Raw genomic sequence first — 22093 nt, forward strand, 5'->3', positions numbered from 1 at the left:
GCGGAGCTCGTCTTCTCTTTAGCCTCGGCACTTGGGATAGGAGGGGGTCAAGCTTTGGCCTCCACTTGGAGCTCCTGCAGCTTAGACCCTTCGTGCAGCAGAAAGCCCCTGACTACAACCCCCGGCATCCTCTGCGTGTTGCCTTGCTCCTGGGGTAGCTCCTCATTTACACCCTTTATTCCGCTTGGGGAAGTCAAGGCCCCTATTTCGTCTGCCTCTGACTTGTTTGTGACCTTGCCCTCTTTTTCTGCAGAGTGTGACTCCATGGTCATTGTTTGAGGTCAGAGAAATCTTGCTGGATTTCCCACCCCAGTTTATTTTAAACTCTTGCTTTCATAGAGAGTCTTTGTGTTAAAATAATCATAAATCTATCAACTCGGGAACTAAGTTGAAGTATTCCTTTTCTTGTATCCTAGTAAATGAAATATAAAGTCTTTAATGCACAATTCTTCACCCTTTCCCTACGAATTACCCATTGACTTAAGAATTTGCCAAATGTCTTTTAAAAAAGCCGAAGTTCTCAAACTATATTGTAGCATTTCCCGTTTTAAAAAATCCTATTTGTTGAAATTTCACTCCACGGAAGCATTTCTATGGGCTTAAAGACACCGTTATACTTGCGATTCTCTTTTCTTTGGGAGAAGATCCCAAGCCGATGATTCAGAAAAGAAAAATCTTGGTTTTTAGGAACCATAAAGAACAAAAAAAACACCACTTCTGAGATAAAGGTTCAAGTAGAGAATTATTTTCAGGTCATTTTTATCAAGCGATAGGCCTCTTGGCTTAGAGCGTGCTCTGGTCCATTGCACCAATGGGTTCATTCTCCGTGCAACAGCCCACGCCTCTCGGCCTCCGCCTACTCTGCGCCTCAAGCTCTGCGGAACTGGGTAGCAGCTAGTTCTATTTCGGTGCAAAGTCCTCGGACTTCACTTCCCGTCGGCCCGCGCGGCGAGCGCCGGAAGGCCGCCCCGCCCCTCATTGTGCGGCTCCTACTAAACGGAAGGGGCCGGGAGAGGCCGCGTTCAGTCGGATCCCGGCAGCAGCTGCGGCGGCTCTGTTCTTCTGTAGCTCTTTTCTGTCTCCCTTTCGTTTCCGGAAACATGGTGAGCACTAGGCCACTGCGCCTAAGGGAAGCGGTTTCGTGATCCGTCGCTTGCGCGCCGGGTGGGGTGGGGGCGGCAGAGAAGCGTTCTTAGTATCCCATCCCCCAGCACCCCGAGCGAGATTAAGGGTCTCATTGAAGGGCAGGCTGCGCGTGCGCGCCTGTGGGCGCTGGGAAGGGCCGATTCGGACGTCGCTCGTGCGCCCCCTGGCTCCTTTCCCTTCCCCCATTCTGCTTTTGCGCCAGCGCGAACACTGGCCGTGGGGGAGGGGTCCAGTGTGCGGAGCCTCGGGCAACGCTCTCTGGTTCTCGATGGCGCGCGCTGGACCAGAGCACGCGGCATCCAAACCCTGCCCTGGGGCCACTAGAGAAAAGCGCGCGAGGTGTCTGCGCGCGCCCCACCCTAAGGCTGTTCCTTCCCCACATCATCCCTCTGCGGATAGGTTGGTCTCCACAGCAGGTGGCAGGGATTCCGCCGTCTGGGAGGGGCGGGGGCGGCGTGGCTCTCCGAGATGCTGAGGCATCAGGGAACCTGATTGAGTAGCCGGCTCCTGAGACTCCTTTCAACACGGGTTTACAGGCTATCTCCCCCTTTCTAGAAAGAACGATTACACACCCTCTTCTCTATTCAGTGTACTTCGGTTAGAGCTAGAACAGCGCGTGCGCACATGCTTGGGCCCTGCCATCCCGGCCGCAGCTCTACACGAGCTAAGGCCTTTTGCTGCTGTGCCGGATGGAGCCGAGGGTGGAGCCGCGTTTAGGGAAGTGACCGAGGCGGGTACCGCCCGGAAGCCACCCAGCTTTTATGCTTAGCCTGAGGGCATGGAAAACTGTTGTGTGGACTGACTGGCCCAAGCTACCTCTCAAACTGACTGGGCTCACGCCTATTCCTAAAGGCGATTACTAGGCGTTGAGACAACTGAAGTCTCGCCGCCTGGCTGCCTCCGGGAGACAGTGTCTCTTGGGGAGGCCCTGAACCTAGCCCAATCTTTCTCCGCCTACTCCGGAAGCGGGTGAATCACGTGCATAGCTTCCTCTGCAGTTCCATGGTGGTGGTGGGGAGGGTTGGTTGTAGATTTCTGATTGGGTCGTCCCCCAGGGCCATACAAAGCAGAAAGTTTTAGACGATTTGGGACACTACGGTTGACCTATTAGTCTTTTTTTTTTTTTTTAAGGACTCTTAGTACTCTTGGATGACACGGAGTTGTCCAGCAGGGCTTTAATTAAAGGTTGTAATTCTTGTGTTCGGGAGATCTCTGCAGGAAAGAGTGTCGTTTATACAATGACTTCATTTGAAGGCTGTGATGGGCCTAATGAGCAGCTGTTGGTGTCTTGTGAATTTCTGATGTTCTGATTCTCTTTTTCGTGGAGATGAGACCATGCCCCAGGAGTTTGGTCTTTTGTATCTGTCCTAAGTCAGCATTTTAATCAGTAACTTTCCGGTCCTTTGAATCTCGTGTTCACAACTCAGCAGAGGTGGGGGGGGGTTAGAGATAGGATTTCTCTGTGTTGCCCCTGTTGTCCTGGAACTCATTCTATAGCTCAGACTGGCTTGAAACTCAGAGAAAGGCATGCTCTACCACTCTTGACTAGGTTTTCTTTTTAATAAGTACTGTTTCTAACATTTATGGGAATGTTGAACTAGATAATTGAACCTCTCCCTTGCAGGGAGTTTGTCCCAACTAGTTCTTAGATGATGAATTGGATAGGGAAAAAAACATTGTCATTCATCTACAGGGATCTTACTAATTTGTGTGGGGCTGAGAGGTATGCTATACCCTTTGTTATCCTGACTGAGGTTTCCTGTAACTGGAAAGAATACCCCAGAATCCTTTCCCTTACAAGGCATATTATTTGACTTGTCCCTCAGGCCTCTGGTGTGGCTGTCTCTGATGGAGTCATCAAGGTGTTCAATGACATGAAAGTTCGCAAGTCTTCAACGCCAGAAGAAGTGAAGAAACGCAAGAAGGCAGTGCTCTTTTGCCTGAGTGAGGACAAGAAGAACATCATCCTGGAGGAGGGCAAGGAGATTCTGGTAGGAGATGTGGGGCAGACTGTGGACGACCCCTACACCACTTTTGTCAAGATGCTGCCAGACAAGGACTGCCGCTATGCTCTCTATGACGCAACCTATGAGACCAAGGAGAGCAAGAAGGAGGACCTGGTATTCATTTTCTGGTGAGCGCCTTACCTCCTTATCCTAGCTCTTTTGCCTGCCTCCTGTTCCCTACCTCAGAGCTTAACAGAAATTGTCCCAGATCTTGGTGGGGAGGGTTAGGGTTGTAACAAAACCCTCCCAGAGAGGAGCTAGGCATAGTGGTGTCGGTACCCAGGTTGAGGGAGGCAGAGGGAAGCAGATGTCTGTTGACTTGGAGACTAGCCTGGTCTGCAGGAAAACCCTGTTTTTCAAAAACAACCACCACCAAAACCAGTGGGGAACTTGGGAAAAGAAAATCCCCACTGTTGAGTATCCTAAAGGTTTCTTCTCCGGAGTCTTCTCTTCCTGGAGGTAGCTGCATCCTTTTCCTCGCTTTGTCTTCAGGGCCCCCGAGAGTGCACCCCTTAAGAGCAAAATGATCTATGCCAGCTCCAAGGATGCCATCAAGAAGAAACTGACAGGTAAGGATCCCTTCCTTTGTATGCACTTCTGTGTGAGCCATGATGGCAGTTTGGAATACATGACAATACTGGGGTCCTCCGTTGTCCTGACAGCTGGGGTACCTTCTTCCTGTCCTCTGTTCTGATGGCTCCTTCCTAGATAAAGCCTCCCCAGTCCAGTGCTTCCTGTTCACTGCTCTCCTTTTTACCCCATAGGAATCAAGCACGAATTACAAGCTAACTGCTACGAGGAGGTCAAGGACCGCTGCACCCTGGCAGAGAAACTAGGTGGCAGCGCCGTCATTTCCCTGGAGGGCAAGCCTTTGTGAGCCACCTCCAGCCCCCTGCCTGGAGCATCTAGCAGCCCCAGACCTGCTCTTGGGTGTTGCAGGCTGCCCTTTTCCTGCCAGACCGGAGGGGCTGGGGGGGTTCCAGCAGGGGGAGGGTTTTCCCTTCACCCCAGTTGCCAAACATCCCTCCCACCCCCTGGACCGTCCTTTTCCCTCCATCCCTGACGGTTCTGGCCTTCCCAAACTGCTTTTGATCTTCTGATTCCTCTTGGGTTGAAGCAGACCAAGTCCCGTCCTAGGCACCCAGTTTGGGGGGAGCCTGTATTTTTTTTTTTAACGACACCCCTACTCCTCATCTGTCCCATCCCATGCTGCCAACTTCTAACCACAATAGTGACTCTGTGCTTGTCTGTTTAGTTCTGTGTGTAAATGAACTGTGGAAATGACCCTCCCTGCACCAGCTGGTTGCCCTCCCCTTTCCCTTGATCTTGGCCACTCATGGAAGCAGGACCAGTAAGGGACCTTCAATTTAAAAAAAAAAAAACACAATAAAAAGGCTAATTAACAATGTGGCTTTTGGGTTTGGGATCTTGGAGACCCTGTGATAAGAGATGGATCGGTTGTTTTCCGGTGCTTCACCCCCAGCTCGGCCCCTGGCAAATGTACCTCCTTTTTGCGGTGGGGTGCTACGGTTAGCGCCAAGGTAGTTGAATAGGGCAGTTGGGCCCACAGTGTATCACACCTGAAACTGCTTGCTAATGGGCCTTTATAGTGGACAGTGAGGTGCCCTGAGCCCCTTTCTACCTGTGGGCTAAATACAGTTCACTCCGGTGATCTATTGAGTTTTAAGGTTCCCTTAGATCTCTCCCTCTGGTGTTGGCTTACCCTTCTGCCAGGTTCAGTGGTGCTACGAGCTGCTAAATTGAGCCTTTGGCCTCCTGTACTTGGGGCTGGAGTCCATTTAGGGTGGGTCAGCAGGTGGAGTCTGGGACTTCAGACCCAGGTGTCTTGCCCCACCTACTGTTTCCCCAGCTAGAGCCCTGACTGAGCCTTTAGCTTGGATTCTGTGGATTCTGGCCTAAGGGCTGGAAAAGCTGGTACTCTAGGGCAGGAGAGCCCAATTCCTTACCTGGCCCCAATTTTGGGAGGGTTGCAGGAAGGGACTGTTCTCTTTTGATAGCAAGGGTGAAGGGAATTCTTTTTTTGTTTTTTAAACAGGGTTTCTCTGTAGGTCAGGCTGGGCTTGAACTGGATCAGCCTGTCTCTGCCTCCTGAGTGCCGGGATTAAAGGTGTTCGTTATCACTGCCTTTTTCTTTATTGAGGTTTTATGTTACATGTTGCTTTGATTTCTTACGAAGACCACAGAGCCATTAAGGCTGGCCCATTTTATGCTGTTTGGTATAAGAAGACAGACAGGAAGGACACTAGTTTTTCTGTGGTGCTGGGCGCTGAGCCCAGGGCCTTCTGCATGGTCGTCAAGCATACTACCTCTGAGCTATAACAGATTGGGAAACTCCTTGCAAGGACTGAGGGTGATGCAAATCCCAGAAGCATGGACCTGCCATTTAATAGAGGAGAGGTCATGTGGTTTCCAGGTCTTGTGGGGAAGTAAAGGCAAGTGGACTCCTGGCAGGAAAACAGAGCTGTTTATTTGTAAGGAGCAGGTGGGGATGCCAGTGAACTCTTCAAAAACCAGTGGCTGGATGGAGGTGTGAAGCTTTGACTCAGTCTGCCTGTGGGGAGGGCTAGGTCCCTCCCGAGGGTCCCATGTGTCCCCCGTGCTGCCCTGTCAGGCAAAGGCAACTAACTGCCTTTGGGCCTGGATTTGCCCAAGGAAGAGTAAGGGTGTGGATAGTGGCCACCATGGGAGGGAAGGGGGCTCTTTTGCAAGGAGTGGGTAGGAGACTGAGGACAGCTGCCATTGGAGAGCAGCAGCTGATTTCACTAAGGCTCTCCTTTAAGGGCAACAAGGGTGTTCTGGAGAAGCAGGGTGCTGGCCTGGAGGAAAAAAGACCTCAGTTCCCTGAGGGCTGGTACTATTGTATACATTCCTCAGCCTTTAAGCTCCCCCTCCTACCACCCAAGGAAGAGAAGGGAAAAACACTGGCCTCAGGAGAGGAGCGCATTGCCTTGACCCCAGGTCTGGCTGGACAATGCTGCCCCTTGCCACTGCTCGAGTGTACACGCATACACGTGCCCCCCCCCCCCCATCTTGGGGAAAGAGGGGGAGAGCAAAAGAGCTCATGGGCAGTGAGCACTCACCCGGGCGTGCTTGAGCTCCAGCTCTGCCAACTCGATGAGATTCTTCCGGAAAGAGGAGACCCGGCGAGACTGGAAGTCCATGAGCTCTGCAGAGAAACAGAAAGGAGTAAGGGCAAGGGTGGCTGTTTACTGTGGGGTGATGCCAGCCTTCGGGGCTCACCCCGTTTGGCGGAGTCAGAGAGGCGCTCGAAGCGCTGGCAGCACAGCTGTTGGTGGCTCTCTGCCGGCTGCACCTCCCGGTTCCTAGTCCGAGCTTTGTCCAGTGCCTTGTTAGCATTCTCATAGTCAGCCAGTGCCCGAAGCCGCCGGTACAACAGGTCCTAAGGCCATCAGCACAAGATGACGGTTGTCATGGATTTGCTGCCAGCCCTCCACATGGCCTTCATCCCTGAAAGTATCTAGGGCTACCTCTCACCTTGGCTGCCTGTGAGTCTCGCATGTAGTACCTCAGCATGTCAGACAGCTTCAGGTCCTCATCAGAGGCTATCCTGCCTTCCAGCTTCTATATCACGAAGGTGAGACCGGGAAGGGGGCTTGAGAAAGAGGGAACCTAAAGGGTTGGAGGTCTCTCCTCTACATACCCAGATGAGAACTTCTTGATAATTATTACACATGGGGCTCTGGGTTTCAGAAGGCAGGCCAGGGAAGTGGGTGCAAGCCTAGTGAACCATATGTTCAGTAGGGTACAGAGCCAAAACAGAGTAGGCTGCCTATGACCAGATCACAAAAGGCCTAAAGGACCAGCTAAGGGCTTTGTATGTTGGGTTCTGGAGTGGACAAGGCCCTGCAGGCCCTTGAGCACATTTCTTAGCTTGGCATGTGGCTTGCTTCCTTGGGAAGATGTTGGGTGGGATGTATGCGTCTCAACAGAATGATGGGCTCAAGACAGTCTTCCAGAGCATACCCTGTGCCTTGCTCCCACTCCCACCCCTCACCGTCTGACTGGCACGCTTTTTACATGTCTTCATGTCTTTGGAAGCCAGTCTAGAGTGGGAACCACCAAGCACACCTATCAGCTCTAGAGAAGACTGAGTGCAGAAGGCAGTACTTACTCTCAGTCGTTCGAAGAGCTCTGCCAGCTTCAGGAAGCTCCTGGAATGTGGAGGGCAAGGATCTGGGGCAGCTCAAGGCCTCCCTTCCCTCAAACCCTCCTTGGAATCTTTTCTCCCCTAACTCCTTCAGAAGCTTCTGCACAGCCCCCCCAACCCCTGGATCTCTATAGAATGCACACCCCTGTGAGCACACACAAGTACAGGCCCGGAGGTAAAGCCTCACCTCTTCAGTTGGTTGACCGCCTGGGTTCCGAGACTGCTCAGTGCAGCAGAGAGAGGGATGTAGTTGTCTGCCAGGCCTGTTGGGAAGCAACCTCAGTTAGAGCCCCTAGATCTGCACGCCAAGCCCCACCCACGGTGTGAACCCTCAACTCTCGTACACTTGTGGGAGTGCATAACACGGTCGGCCCTCTGGCAGGTGTCCCGGATTCGGGTGTGGTATTCTACCAGGAAGGTCCTCTCATGCTCAAAGAAGTCATCTACCTCCTAAGGGTTGGAAACAGAACACTTATCCAGGTACCAGGAGCATGGCAGTATAAGCATCCCGTGTGTCACTTTCCTGGCAGCCCACACCATTAATGGGTCTCCCACAGCCAAAGGGTCACCTTGAGCCCTGATATGCCGGTGATGAGGACTTCATCTGCAGACCTGACGATGCTCTTCAGGAACCCTCCCAAGACCTCCTTCCTGTTCTTCTCTCGAACGCTCAGCTAAGCACAGGGGAGGGTGAGATGCTCCGGTGGGGCACTTGTACCTTCTACCCTGGTCAAATGCCGCCCACACTGGAAGCAGACTGGGTGACATTATCAGGCCTGATTACCCCCACCTTGGTCTCAGATCCACCATGCTCAACCAGCTTACATCCTGACTATATTCCAAGAAGACAGAGAGGTTGTGGTCCCGACGCAGGGTGGGATGGGCTGCCAGGCGCTGCAGGAAGATTTCATGCATCGCAACAGTCTTCTTAAAGATGGCCAAGTACTCCCTGTGGGAACATGGACAGCTTGACCTCCACACTGGGCTCCATCATGATAATTACCCCCTCAACAGACCTGGCGCAGAGGTCCCGGTCTCAGGACATCTACCATAGCTGGGGAAGACACTCTGGAGCCCTGGGGGGATGGGTTGGGGTTTGGATACTCACGCTTCTAGCTCCTGCTTCATCCTGGCGAATTCTTCCCGGGTGATGGAGCTGTTCCCCTCACCCAACTTCTGCAACTTTTCCCGTGAAGCCTCAAAGTCTGGCCTGGGAGGGGCTGGGGGAATCTGCTCAAAGGAAGGATGCATTGCCAAGGGGCTGTCACAGCCTTCTGTCTGGGAGTTCCCGTCCCAGCCCAGCCCTGCCCCCTCCTCACGATGAGGCCGGCGTACTCTTCATTCTCCACATAGGTGTCGTGTAGCCAGATGAACTCTTCGTGCTGCCGAACCACTGAGAACTCAGGCTGGGCAAAGTGAGGGAGACCACTCTGGAAGCCCAGAGACCTGCATGAGACCCCATCTTCCCCCAGCCTGCCGTCACCGAACCTGCTGAGCACCCATTTTTTGGCATTCCCATCCCAAACCCCATTTGAGACCTGTTTGTCAATGGGCACTCAGGGATGACGCTTTTTTTTTTTTGGTTCTTTTTTTCGGAGGTGGGGACTGAACCCAGGGCCTTGCGCTTGCTAGGCAAGCGCTCTACCACTGAGCTAAATCCCCAACCCCGGATGACGCTTTCTAAGGGGCTAAAAGTTGCGCTGGCTCTGCCTCCCACCCCAGGCTAGCTGTCCACCTCCTGACCAACAAGCCACCTTACCTTGGTTTGCACAGTGAACTTCACCTTGTCCCGCTCACTCACTGCATCAGAAATCTCCACCTGTAAGGGACTGTCCCCCTGCAGATCGACTGACGTGGAGGAAGGCTGTGGAGCAGAGAGGGCAAGTTGGTTGATTGAAGCCCCTGTGTCTTGCCTCCTCTCTGGAGATGCTGCTCAGAGTGTACCATTACCGACCAAAGCTTTTCCTCAGCTCCCATCCTCAGGCAGGCAGAATGCCTGCTCAGTCCCTACTTCTGCTGTGTCTAAGAGAACCAAGAGTTCAAGGCTAGCCAATGTCTGACAGTTTTTCCTTTGGTCATGTGAGCAGAGGTGGTACAGGAAGGCGTGGCAGTAGCACGTGGGTTTTTAACTTTTGTTGCCCACTGAGCAATAGTTTATGCTTTATCAGGGATTCTTCTCCAAACAGCATCTTACTACATAGGTCTGACTGGCCTGGAACTTGATATATTGATCAGCCCAGTCTTCTGTCCTATTAGTCCTTCTGTCTTGGCCTTTATATCAGAATTATTAGTTCCCACATTATATTATTACTGTTATTACTATCATCATCATCATCACCACCACCACCATCATCACCTTTCCTGTAGTGCTGGGCATGGCTGGATTCATGCCTGACACTTGTGAAGCAAGTGTTCTGCCATTGAGCTAAACTTTAGCCCAAGCTATTTTATTATTTTTTTTACATATTTACGTATTTACTTATTTATTTATAAATGAGACAGAGTATCTCTGTGTAGCCCCCTGGCTGCCTGGGACTCTGTAGACCAGGTTGGCATCAAACTCACAGAGATCTCCTTCCCTCTGCCTCCCCAGTGCTGGGATTAAAAGTGTGTGCTACTATACCTGGCTCTAGGCTCTGCTTATTTTTTTGAATATTAATTTTTATTTATATATTAGTTTATGAATAGTAAAGGCACAGGAGAGGAAGCTAGTATTGTTTAAAATATATTCGTCTTTAAATCTTTATATCTTCATTCCTATTAACTATTTAAAAACAACAATGCGAGGTATACCTAAATAAACCTGAACCCACAGATTTCTGGTGGCTGAAACAAAAAGAGAGACAGACCAGTCTGGATTATACAGAGAGATGCTGCCTCAATAAATAAAACCTTTCAAAACAAGAACAGCACTCTACATATGAAAGTCATTGGTGTCTCTTCTTCATATCGCTGCTATAGTTCCAGAAAATATTTGAAAAACCTCTTGATGAAAGTGCTCTGAAGATGATTGTGATTTTCCTGATGCAAATATTTAAATTAATTCTGTCATGAGGTACTTTATTAAGGCAGAATGTTAGCTTGAGATTAAGCTCAAGAGATCCTTTATCATCTGCATCAAATGTATCTGCTGAGTTGTGGCTCTGCTTGTTCTTATAAGTCATCACAATACTTTGTTGTGGTTTGAATATGCTTGGCCCAGGGAGTGGCACAATTAGGAGTGCCACAGCCCTGTTGGAGTAGGTATGACCTTGTTGGAGGAAGAATGTCTAGCTGTCTAAAAAATAGTAATCTGTTCTTGGCTTTCTTTGGATGAAGATGTGCAACTTTCAGCTCCTCCTGCACCATGCCTGCCTGGATGCTGCCATGCTCCCACCTTGATGATAATGGACTCAATCTCTGAACCCGTAAGCCATCCCCAATTAAACGTTGTCCTTTATAAGAGTTGCTTTGGTCATGGTGTCAGTTCACAGCAATTGAAACCCTAAGACACTTGCTAAATTTGCCATTAGTTTTTAGACTCTTTTAGGTTTAGTACTTACATAAACCTATAACTTTTAAGTTTTACTCTTTCTTTCCAGCCTTCGTGTCTTTGTTTCCTGCGTCTGTCTTACTGTCCTCTATGACTGCATAAGCGACAGATAGTGTGGGCGATAAAGGAAGCCCTTGGCCATTTATGATCATAGACAATGACTTCCCAGCTGGGTGTGGCAGTGCAAACCCTCACTCGGGAGGTGTGGGCAGGAAGATCAAGACTTTAAGCCCGTAATTACTTCAAGAGATTGTAGGCAGAGTTCAAGGCCAGATTTGACTATTATAGTCAGTTCAAGGCCAGTCTGACCCACACGACACTGCCTCACTAAAGGAAAAGAGAGCTGGAGGGTTGGTGAGACAGCTCAGCTGGTAATGTTCCCTGCAGCCCAGCAGGATGACTCCAATGTGACCTACCGTAGAAGTCTAGAATTGAGTCCCTTCAATTTTCCTCTGACTTCCACATATTTGTCTTGGTACAATCACCCCCACATTTTTTAAAAAAGTGTAACTACGAGGAAAATAGGGGCTGAAGAGATGGGTCAGTGATCTCAACACCCACATGCTTACAACCGTCTGTAACTCCGGTTCCAAGGACCTGATACCCTCTTCTGACCTCCTGAGGGCACCAGACAGGCACATGATACACATATCTACACGAAAGCAAAATACTCAAACACATAGAATAAAATCATCAACATCAACAACAACAACAACAACAACCAGAGTTCAAAGAAAAAATGCTTTCAAAATTCAATGCTGGGCCCAGCAAGAAGGCTAGGCAGTTACAGCATTTGTTTTGAAAGCTTAATGGGACTACCTAAAGGAGGCAGGAAAGATAAGTTTACAAAGCTGTCCTCTGACCACCCTGTTGTGACACTCACACGCGAATGTACACACACACCCACACACACCCACACACTCACATACACTTTCACACACACAGAACAAATTTTTAAAACACAAAGTTCAAAGAGGTATTTTCCATGTCTTTTATCATATTAATGAAGCTCCTTAGATGGCTGCTGATTTGTATCAGATTTCTCTCCCTTTCTCAGGATAAATCTGCTCGTCCCTGTTATTCTGCTTTAACATTTTTATGCAGAGGTTCATGAGATGACTCAGCAGTTAAGGGAAGGTCTCTTGCAGAGGTCTGGGGTCAACCCCACAGGCTACAACCATCTGGAACTCCAGCCCCATGTGATCCTAAGTCTTCTGCACCAGATGTGATCACTGTACAGACAGACTTGCAGACAAAGCACCCATAGACATAAAATTAAAAATAAAAGAGAGGGGTTGGGGATTTAGCTCAGTGGTAGAGCGCTTGCCTAGCAACCGAAAGGCCCTGGGTTCAGTTCCCAGCTCCGGGGGAAAAAAAAAGAAAAAAAAAAATAAAAGAGAACTGGGGTTCCAGCATCTATTAACTGACTGTAACTCCAGTTCCAGAAGACCCAACAACCTCTCCTGGCATTTGAAGGTACCTACACTCATATGCATATACACGCACGCAGATACAGAATTTAAAAATTAAAATATTTAAAATAAAATGGTTTATTTTTTTATTTTGTGAGGCAGAGTATTTCCATGTAGCTCAGGCTGGCCCAAAGATATATAGCTCAGGCTAGCTTCCATCTTTAATTTTCCTACTTCTGCTTCCAGGGTGCTGGAATTGCAGGTACACCATCACCATGCCTGGCTTTTTGCAGCACTCAGGACGGGGCGGATAAGAAGTTTGAGACAAGCCTGGGTTACATAAGACTCTTGCTTAAGGGCTGGAGAGATGGCTCAGCGGTTAAGAGCACTGGTTGTTCTTCCAGAGGTCCTGAGTTCAATTCCCAGCAACTACATCGTGGCTCACAACCATCTGTAATGGGATCTGATCCCCTCTTCTGGTGTGTCTGAAGACAGCTACAGTGTGCTTATATATAAAATAAATAATTTAAAAAGACTCTTGCTTAAAAACAACTAAAAACCCCAGGTGGTGCTGGCGCACACCGTTATTCTCAGCACTGGGGAAGTAGGAGGAGGCAGATTTCTGTGAGTTCAAGATCAGCCTGGTCTACAGAGTAAGTTCCAGGGCACAGAGAAACACACAACTAAAAACAAAAAAACAAAACCAAAAAACAAGTATCAGCAGATGATGTGACTCAGTGAGTGTGGGTGCCTGATCAGGTTCTCACTTCACAGTGTGACACGAGCCCCCATACACTGTCCTCAGACCCCTACATGTGCATGGCACACGTGTGCATGTGTTTCTAACACAATTCTTTTACTTTTGTTTTTGTAGGGTTTTTGTTTGTTTTTCGAGACAGGGTTTCTCTGTGTAGCCCAGGCTGTCCTGGAACTCACCCTGGAGACCACCCTGGCCTTGAACACAGAGATTCACCTCCCACCATTCTATAAGGAAAAAAACCCTGAAACACACCTTAAATACACCTTAAAATACATTTTAATTGTTGTGGAAATATGCTCCTTCCACACCCACATTCCCTATTCTTCCGGCGTGAGCGTGAGAATCTAGGACATTTACTTCAAGAGGTTGGGACTGGACCACTTGGCTCAGGTCTGAGCCTACGCTGCTCATCTGCCAAGGCTTCACAGTATTGAGTGGGCCAGTCCTTGGGATCTTGATTGTGGATTTTAGCTACAAATTTCAGGACTTTCATCTTGCTGGTTTCCAGATTTGCTCGTGGACCCCACTGGAGCTCACAGTCCACAGGATCTGTGTGGGGTATCCGCCGGGACTCCAGGTAACGCTGTCTCACGAAGTCTTCAGTAATGAGTTTCTTCGGATCCCCGAAAACTGAATGCTTCTTGGTGGGGCACACCCCCAAACGACGTAGAAAATCCCAGACATCGGCTTCTGGGATGCTGTGGCCATTCATAAAGATGAGCCCTAAAATAATCATCAGGAGACCGGTGGTGGGCGTTCCCTGGTAGCCTCTCAATTCACCATCCTCCTCCACTGGCTCCAGGGCATTGATGAGGATGTAGGCGTTGCTCTTGGGTTCCAGTTCCACCAGCTTGTACCCGAACACATAATGGAGCCGTTCAGCAGCCAGCTTAAGCAGGTCCGGGAAGATGTCTTTGTAGTCTCTGATGACATGTTTCAGGATGCCGGACCGCTTGATGGGAATCTTCTTCTGGTCCTTAATCAGCAAGAACTGCACCAGCTCTGCCACCTTAAGCTCCAGCTGCTTCTGGGTCCGGAGCTCCCGGGTGGAGGTGGCCTGAGCCTGAGAGCTCAGCGACCGGGCGCCTAGGGTGTCCAGAGAGGCATCCGGGTGTCCAGCCACGCTCGGGATCTCTCCTGAGACACTCGGGCAGCAGCCACTGCCGCCCCCTAGCTGGGCACCAGGATGGCTCCTGCTCCTCGTTTTTTGCAACATGTGACCAGGTGGAGAGATGCTCCTGTAACCGGTCACACCGGATGACTAGGAGTCACCTGCACGGGGCGCCCGCGCGGTGGGTGGGCGGGAGTGGGGGTGGGGGAGAGGAGTGGGGCGTGGAGACAAACCATGCTTCCAAGTTGAATTTGTGCTGGATCTTATTGGCTGCTTTCAAATGCCTAGCACCTCGCATTCCCAGAAGTTGTCTTGCAATTTTCCATTCTGACAGAACTACCATCCTGGCATAATATCTTCCTAATTTAACTTGATCATATTTTATGGTTTGTGGATTGATTTGTCCTTCTCCTTTTTCTTGTAGTGCTGTGGATGGAACCCAAGGCCCCTGCACATGCTAGCAAGCAGCTATCAGCAAGGCTTGGTTTTATGAGGGCAACACGTGGCAGTCAGAGGGAGTTGGTTCCCACCTTCCACCAAGTGGAATGACTAATTGAACTCAAGTCATCAGGATTGGCAGTAAACTGCCACTGGGCCAAACTGGCTGTCCTGTCTTGTTCTCTGGAGTGTCTGGTACCGGTTGGAACCATCCATCACATTTGGCCTCTTTTCCCTTAATGTTTCTGATAACTTTGGGAGTAGGGTGATAAAATACATGTACATTTTTGTTCGTTGGAGAGGATGCCTATGCAGCTGATGATGCCCTCAAACTCTTCACGTTGCCTCCATCTGCCAAGTGTTGACAAAACTTTGTCAAATACACCTAATTTAGACTATCCCATTTGAGGGCCAACAAGATGGCTCTGTAGATAAAAGCACTTGTTGGACAAACTTGGTGACCTGAGATTGCTTTCTGGAATCCATTGGGGAAGAGGGAACAGAATCCCAAAGGTCATCATCCTCTGATCTCCACACATCTCCCCGGGTAGGTTTTCTCTACACTCAGCCCCCCCCCCCCCCGCCCCAGTAATAATATATAAAACAAAGACTAAAACCAGGAGCTGGAGGGGTGGTTCAGCGGTTAGGAGCATGCACTTGCTCTTCCAGAGGCCCCGTAACCACTTGTAATTCCAGCTCCAAGGACTCCATGCCACTGAGAGCACCTGAACTCTTGTGTACACACAGACACACACACAGACATATACACAGAGACACACATTTAAAAACTGAACCTTAATTTTTTTTAAAAATTTAAGTGGAACAGTGGTGGTGCACACATTTAATCCCAACACTCAGGAGGCAGAGGCAAGAAGATCTTTGAGTTGGAGGCCAGTCTGGTTTACAGAGTGAATTCCAGGACAGCAGAGGCATCACAGAAACCTGCCTTGAAAATCAAAACAAACAAACAACAACAACAAATTTTAATTAAAATTTTTTTAAAGATTTATTTATTTCATGTACATGAGTACACTATTGCTGTCTTCAGACTTACAGATGGTTGTGAGCCACCATGTGGTTGCTGGGAATTGAACTCAGGACCTCTGGAAGAGCAATCAGTGCTCTTAACCTCTGAGCCATCTCTCCAGCCCCAATTTAAAAAAATTTAAAGCAGTAAGAATTCTCACTGGAGCCATCATCTTGAGGTAAGGCCACTGGCACTCGGGATATTCCTGCTGTGTGGCTGTCACCAACACTCATCTCTCCTCTTGACAGATGGCTAGAGAGAAATAAGCTAGGAGTTGTTCTTCTGTTTCTGTTTTTCAATAATTTGTGGGGCTGGAAAGATGGGTCAGGGGTTAAGAGCACTGGCTGCTTTTCCAGAGGACCTGAGTTCAGTTCCCAGCATCCACATGGCAACTCTGACACCCTCTTCTCCTCCATGTACACAAAGCATGAATGTGGTGTGCATACATACATGAAAATACCCAGATACATAAAAAGGAAACATTAAGGCTGGGCAGTGGTGGCCCACGCCTTTAATCCAAAAACTCAGGAGGCAGAGGCAGGTGGATGGATCTCTGAGTTCCAGGCCAGCCAGGGATAAAAAGAGAAACTCTGTCACAAAAACCAAACCACCACCACCAACAACAAAGACAGTATCTTCATAAACAAATTAAACAAAACAAACAAAAAGTCTAAAACATTAAAAAAAAATTATAGGACAAGAATGGTGGTCCACATCTTTAATCAGAGGCAGATCTCTGTGAGTTCAAGGCCAGCCTGAACTTCTGGACTCCACAGGCATGTACATATACTCAGACACAGAGACATTCACATAAATAATAGAAATGAATCTTTATTACAAAATTAGAAAGGAGAGGGGGTTGGGGATTTAGCTCAGTGGTAGAGCGCTTACCTAGGAAGCGCAAGGCCCTGGGTTCGGTCCCCAGCTCCGGAAAAAAAAAAAGAAAGAAAGAAAGGAGACAAATGAATGACACACTGACCGTGGTGTAGAGCCATCAATGCTGTAATCACAGCATTCAGAAGGCTGAGGAGGGAGGGTTATGAAGAATTCAAGGTAATCTGGCCTACGCAGTGAGGCTGGGCTACCTCATGAGGAAGGAGAGTAGGGGCTGGAGAGCTGGCTCAGCATTAACAGGAACTTGCTGCTCTTCCAGAACAACTGCAGTTCCCAGCACCATCGTGGTTTATAACCCTTTGTAACTCCAGCTCCAGGGGATCTGATACCTCTAGCTCCTGAGGGCACCGGCACTCATCTACACATACCACAGGCAAGCATACACCTATACACAGTTAAAAATACTTTAAGATCCTAAAAACCAACCAACCAAACAAACCAAAAAACCCCGAACAGGTGGGAAGCTGGGGAGATAGGTAAAGTGTCTGCTTGCTATATAAACAGAAGGCAGGCCTTGGGATCCCCAGAACTCAGGTAAAAGCCAGGTAGGCTTGGTATAGAATTTATAACCCTAGCTTATGACAGGGAGAGATTGAATATCTAGAGCAGACTGGCTCAAACGGCAAACTCTGGCTTCAATGAAGAGACAGCAACAAGGAACCAGAGGGATGGCTGAGCAGTTAAGAGCATTGGACTGCTCTTCCAGAGGACCAGGGTCAGTTCCTGGTACCTGTATTGTGGCTAAAACTGTGGTTAACAACTGTGTTACAGGGAATCCTGACTTCCTTCAGCGCTGCTTGCACACAGTGTGTAGACATACGGACAGACAAAACACATGAAATAAGAGTAAATATTTTCTTTTTTCTTTTCTTTTCTTCGGAGCTGGGGACTGAACCCAGGGCCTTGCGCTTGCTAGGCAACCGCTCTACCACTGAGCCAAATCCCCAACTCCCAAGAGTAAATATTTTCAAAAAACGGCACATTAGCCTCAGGGCTCACATGCACAGACAATATACCTTCAAATACATACACTCACCACATACACACACATAGGCCAAAAAATGGGATGAGATAACACAAAGTAAGATTGTAAGTTTTTAGTGTACTATGTGGGTAATTTCAATAATTGTGAATGGTCTAAATGGTTCAATTAAAAGTCAAACGTTCCAGCTGGGTATGGTGGCTTAAATATGTGATTTCAGCATTTAGGAGGCTGAAGCAGGGTGACTAAAATATGAGGCAAACAAGATTGTAAAGATCTTATCTCAAGGGCTGGAGAGATGGCTCAGCAGTTAAGAGCACCCGACTGCTCTTCCAGAGGTCCTGAGTTCAATTCCCAGCAACCACATGGTGGCTCACAACCATCTGTAATGAGATCTGATGCCCTCTTCTGGTGTGTCTGAAGACAGCTACAGTGTACTTACATATAATAAATGAATAAATCTTTAAAAAAAAAAAAGATCGTATCTCAAGAACACAAAACCGACATTCTGCACTTTAAAATAAGCTAATGGCTTTTCTTTATATTAAAAAAAACTATTATATGGTTTGCCTGTATGTATGTCTGTGAATCATGTATGTACCTGTGGAGAACATACAGAGGTCATCTGATGTTTGCGCTCTCTCTCTCTCTCTCTCTCTCTCTCTCTCTCTCTCTCTCTCTCACATCTAGATAGACAGATAAACATAATAAAAGTTTTAAAATAAACATACTTGTGGCACATGTCTTTAATCCCAGCACTCAGGAGGCAGAGACAGGAGGATGGATCTCTGGGTTCTAGGTCATCCTGGTGTACGGATCGAGTTCCAGGACAGCCAGGGCTATGCAGAGAGACCCTGTCTCAATAGAAGTAGCAGCAGCAGCAGCGGTAGTGGTAGTAATGGATCTAATAATAATAATAATGGGCCCAGTGTCTTCTTAAACAAGTTTAGTCCAAATAGATTAGGTAATTTTCAAGGCTTAGATAAATTCCTTGAAAAAATTGCAACATTATCAAAAATGAAACAAGCATCTGTTGAGGTGCTTACAGGAAGTGAATGTGCAACTGGAAACCTCTCCAAAGTTATCTCTAAATGTAGATATGTCCACAGCTAAACATCTCTTTATTTTACACTTATTACACCTATCTGTGTGCATACGTGTGCTGGCACAAGTGTGCCAAGGTAGCATATGGAGGTTGGAGTCTCTCCTCCTATCATGTTGGTCTTGGGATCAAATTTAAGTTGTCAAGCTTGTTAGCAAGGGCCTTGACCCAAAGAGCCATCTCACTGGCCAGAAACATCTTTTCTAGTTTCTTTGAATTGACACATTTTTTTTTTTTTTTTTTTTTTTTTTTTTTTTTTTTTAGCTGAGGACCGAATCCAGGGCCTTGCGCTTGCTAGGCAAGCGCTCTACCACTGAGCTAAATCCCCAACTCCGAATTGACACTTTTTTTTTTTTTTGGTTCTTTTTTTCGGAGCTGGGGACCGAACCCAGGGCCTTGCGCTTCCTAGGTAAGTGCTCTACCACTGAGCTAAATCCCCAGCCCCGAATTGACACATTTTTATATCTTTGTAGGTACAATGATGATAATTTGGTATGTGTGTATAATGAGAAACAGTCCGATCAGAGGAATTAGCATCTTCCTCCACTTCCTCTTCCTCCTCTTCTTCCTCCCCCTCTTCTCCCCCCCCCCCACCTCTTTTCTGAGGCAGGGTTTCTCTGTGTAGCCCTGGCTGTCCTGGAACTCCATTTGTAGACCAGGCTGGCCTTGAACTCACAGAGCTCGCCTGCTGCCTCTGCCTGCAAGTGCTGGGATTAGGTGAGAGCCACCACTGCCTATAGCATTTCATTTTCTTTTTTTTTTTTCCTATTCTTTTTTTTCGGAGCTAGGGATCGAACCCAGGGCCTTGCGCTTGCTAGGCAAGCGCTCTACCACTGAGCCAAATCCCCAACCCCGCATTTCATCTTCTTAAAGACTCATCATCTGTGTGGTGAAAACTTCCAGGCTCTCTTTTAAGTTATCTCTGTTGTTCTGTTTTGCTCTTTGTCTCACTTTGAGCCAGGGCCTCCCTATGTGTAGAAGGCTGGCTTCTACCTCGACACGAAGCTGAGGATGACCTTGAACTCTTCACGATCCTCCTGGACCCAGCTCCTAAGTCTTGGCTCCAGTGTGACATCAGCATATGTACACCCATCCTCAGATGTGCATCATCTCTTTGTCCTGGTGTGTCTCATCTTTTTATATTTTTCTTGCCTTTAGTAAGATTATCAAATATACACACATTCTCCTCCCCTATTATTTTCTTACTCATATATCATCATCATCATCGTCACTACCATCACCATCATCATTATTTTTTTGCAGTGCTAAGGCTCAAACTGGGTTCCTTGCTAGGCAAGTAATATCCCACTAAAACACACGTTCCAAGTCCTTTATGTTCCTTTTAATATTTCTACATTTAATTTAAAATTTGTATTCATGTATTATGTGTGTGCACAGGAGTATGCACATTTGAGTGCAAGGACCCATGAAGTCCAGAAGAGGGCATCAGAGCCCCAGTAGCTGGAGTTACAGGCAGTTGGGAGACTCCTAATTTGGGTGCTGAGAACCAATTTGGGTGCAAGAGTAGCAAGAATTCTTAATGACTAGGCTATCTCTCCTGCTTTGTCTTTAAAATTGAAAGATGCGGGGTTGGGGATTTAGCTCAGCGGTAGAGCGCTTGCCTAGCGAGCGCAAGGCCCTAGGTTCGGTCCCCAGCTCTGAAAAAAAGAAAAAAAAATTGAAAGATGCCCTTTGTGAAGGCAGTATTTAACCTAGAGGATGAATATAAAAAAGAATTTTCAGAAAATGTTGCCTGTACAAATCCGGGCATACTCATCAGTTTAATAATTCAATACACTTTCAGTAACCCATATGATAATGGCACCCACAACAATACCAATAGGTAACATTTATATTTGGTCTTATAATATATTAGGCATTGTTCTAATAAATAAGTTTATGTATTTATGACAGAGTCTTGCATTGTAGTTCCAGTGGGCCTTAAATTCATGGAAATCTTCCTGCCTCACCCTTATAAGTGCTGAGATTACATCTGGATTCTAATCACTTTAAAAACATGTTCTAAGCATATATCTATATATATCTATATACACACATATACATCTATATGTATATACATCCTTTTACTTTTGAGACAAGATCTCACTATATGGTCCTGACTTGCCTACAACACTCTATGTAGACCAAGCTGGCCTGGAATTCATAATTCATAGAGGTCTTCCCGCCCCCACCCCCGCCCCTGGAGTTCCAGGATTAAAGGTGTGTCTCACTATGCCTAGTGCTCTCTCGCTCTCTCTCTCTCTCTCTCTCTCTCTCTCTCCATATATATATATGTATATATATGATTTGTTTATTTATTGTATATGCATACACTGTCTCTCTGTCCTCAGACACACCAGAAGAGAACAGATGGTTGTGAGCCACCATGTGGGTACTAGGATTTGAACTCAGGTCCTCTGGGAGAGTAGTCAGTGCTCTTAACCACTGAGCAATCTCCCCAACCCATATATATATATAATATGAACATATATAAACAGAAAGCCATGGTCGGCCTGCCTTATCCCTCCAAATTCCACTTGAATCCCACGTGCTACTTGGATTCTCTGGCACTCCCAAGGCAGGCGTTCTGCCCTCACCTCCACCTTCAAATACAGGCAGACTAGCTGTTTCCTGCAGTCAGGCCCCTTGTCCCTGGTTTCCTTCCTAATATCTATCTCTATTCTGACCCACTCTGCTGGGTAGCTGCTTGAGGAAGATGTGACTTCCAGAATAGACCACAGCAGTTCCATTCCCTATCTCTGTCCCAGCTCACTACGCTGCTATCTCAAGTGTGAATTTATGCAAATCCCAAAACAATGAAGACCCCCAATAACTATTGAATGTGGCTGAAGGAAATAAATGAAGAATGGATGGCGTAATTACAAATATATGAACACACATACACAGGCGAGCCTGTAAACTCAACGGGACTCTCACCCTTCTCAGTACTTGCAGACTGCTTTGTTCTCCCCATCAAGACAGTACTGGGTTGATTGGGGGAGGGGGCAGAGGTGGGACAGTGACAGGTCCGATTCCATCTATGCAGGCTGGGAAAAAAAATCCTGATTATCTTTGCATCCTCAACCTGCCCCTATGCAGGGGCCTTATAGAAGCGCCGCGTTCCCTTGCTCGGGTCTCTCTCCCTGCTTGATATGGTATGATGAAGTGAGGTGGAGTAGGAAGAGGTTTTATTTCCTTCCTTTACCTTACTCTCTTTCCCAGCTTCCTGTTGATGCTCCTCCATGATTCTCCTTAGCTGGGACATACAAGAATCCTACGACAGGTCACGGCCCGCGCGTTCCAAGAGGTTGGATGAGGGAATCTTGTAGGGATGCTATCCGCTGACATTGACACTAGCTGCCGCCTCCCTGGGTGGTTCCTATTGCCCACAGCTGCTCCTTCTGACTGGGCATCAATTTTACCACATGAGCCTCTATTGGCTGAGAGACCTGTCAATCTTACGTGAGCTTTTAGGCGGTACCAGAGAGCTGGCC

General features: G+C 47.9%; 3 protein-coding genes across 31 annotated transcripts; 1 reads left to right on the plus strand and 2 right to left on the minus strand.

The window, feature by feature from the left end:
• Nucleotides 1–1023: 1023 nt before the first annotated feature.
• Nucleotides 1024–4556, plus strand: Cfl1 (cofilin 1). Its single transcript, NM_017147.3, has 4 exons — nt 1024–1103; nt 2973–3280; nt 3645–3721; nt 3917–4556. Exons 1-4 carry the CDS (start codon nt 1101–1103, stop codon nt 4027–4029), a joined length of 501 nt encoding a protein of 166 aa, NP_058843.1. The 5' UTR covers nt 1024–1100; the 3' UTR covers nt 4030–4556.
• A 734-nt stretch (nt 4557–5290) lies between these two features.
• Snx32 (sorting nexin 32) lies at nt 5291–21987 on the minus strand. 29 transcript variants are annotated; one of them, XM_087574206.1, is made up of 13 exons: nt 21805–21987; nt 9101–9205; nt 8661–8723; nt 8450–8571; nt 8167–8290; nt 7911–8015; nt 7686–7791; nt 7529–7604; nt 7306–7345; nt 6669–6755; nt 6414–6573; nt 6254–6339; nt 5291–5549 (listed from the first exon to the last, which is right to left on the minus strand). In XM_087574206.1, exons 1-13 carry the CDS (start codon nt 21862–21864, stop codon nt 5487–5489), a joined length of 1197 nt encoding a protein of 398 aa, XP_087430332.1. In that variant the 5' UTR covers nt 21865–21987; the 3' UTR covers nt 5291–5486. The 29 variants fall into 29 exon arrangements, with proteins under 29 accessions (XP_087430332.1, XP_087430404.1, XP_087430321.1 ...); XM_087574278.1 differs by having other exon boundaries at nt 8677–8747; XM_087574195.1 differs by having other exon boundaries at nt 8661–8747.
• Nucleotides 13304–14311, minus strand: Mageb10 (MAGE family member B10). Its single transcript, NM_001409280.1, has one exon. It carries the CDS (start codon nt 14259–14261, stop codon nt 13404–13406), a length of 858 nt encoding a protein of 285 aa, NP_001396209.1. The 5' UTR covers nt 14262–14311; the 3' UTR covers nt 13304–13403.
• Nucleotides 21988–22093: the final 106 nt, after the last annotated feature.

The sequence above is a fragment of the Rattus norvegicus genome, chromosome 1 (genome assembly GCF_021556685.1).
Source record: "Rattus norvegicus strain SHRSP/BbbUtx chromosome 1, alternate assembly SHRSP_T2T, whole genome shotgun sequence".
Lineage (NCBI taxonomy): Eukaryota > Metazoa > Chordata > Mammalia > Rodentia > Muridae > Rattus > Rattus norvegicus.

Coding starts and splice junctions, on each gene's coding strand:
- Cfl1 (NM_017147.3), top strand. Junction 3,281..3,644: donor GACCTGGTATTCATTTTCTG/GTGAGCGCCTTA, acceptor CTTTGTCTTCAG/GGCCCCCGAGAGTGCACCCC. Junction 3,722..3,916: donor CATCAAGAAGAAACTGACAG/GTAAGGATCCCT, acceptor TTTACCCCATAG/GAATCAAGCACGAATTACAA.
- Mageb10 (NM_001409280.1), bottom strand. CDS start 14,261: ATGTTGCAAAAAACGAGGAGCAGGAGCCATCCTGGTGCCCAGCTAGGG.
- Snx32 (XM_087574158.1), bottom strand. CDS start 21,864: ATGTCCCAGCTAAGGAGAATCATGGAGGAGCATCAACAGGAAGCTGGG. Junction 8,572..8,660: donor AAGAGTACGCCGGCCTCATC/GTGAGGAGGGGG, acceptor TCCTTTGAGCAG/ATTCCCCCAGCCCCTCCCAG. Junction 7,605..7,685: donor TGTTATGCACTCCCACAAGT/GTACGAGAGTTG, acceptor GCTTCCCAACAG/GCCTGGCAGACAACTACATC.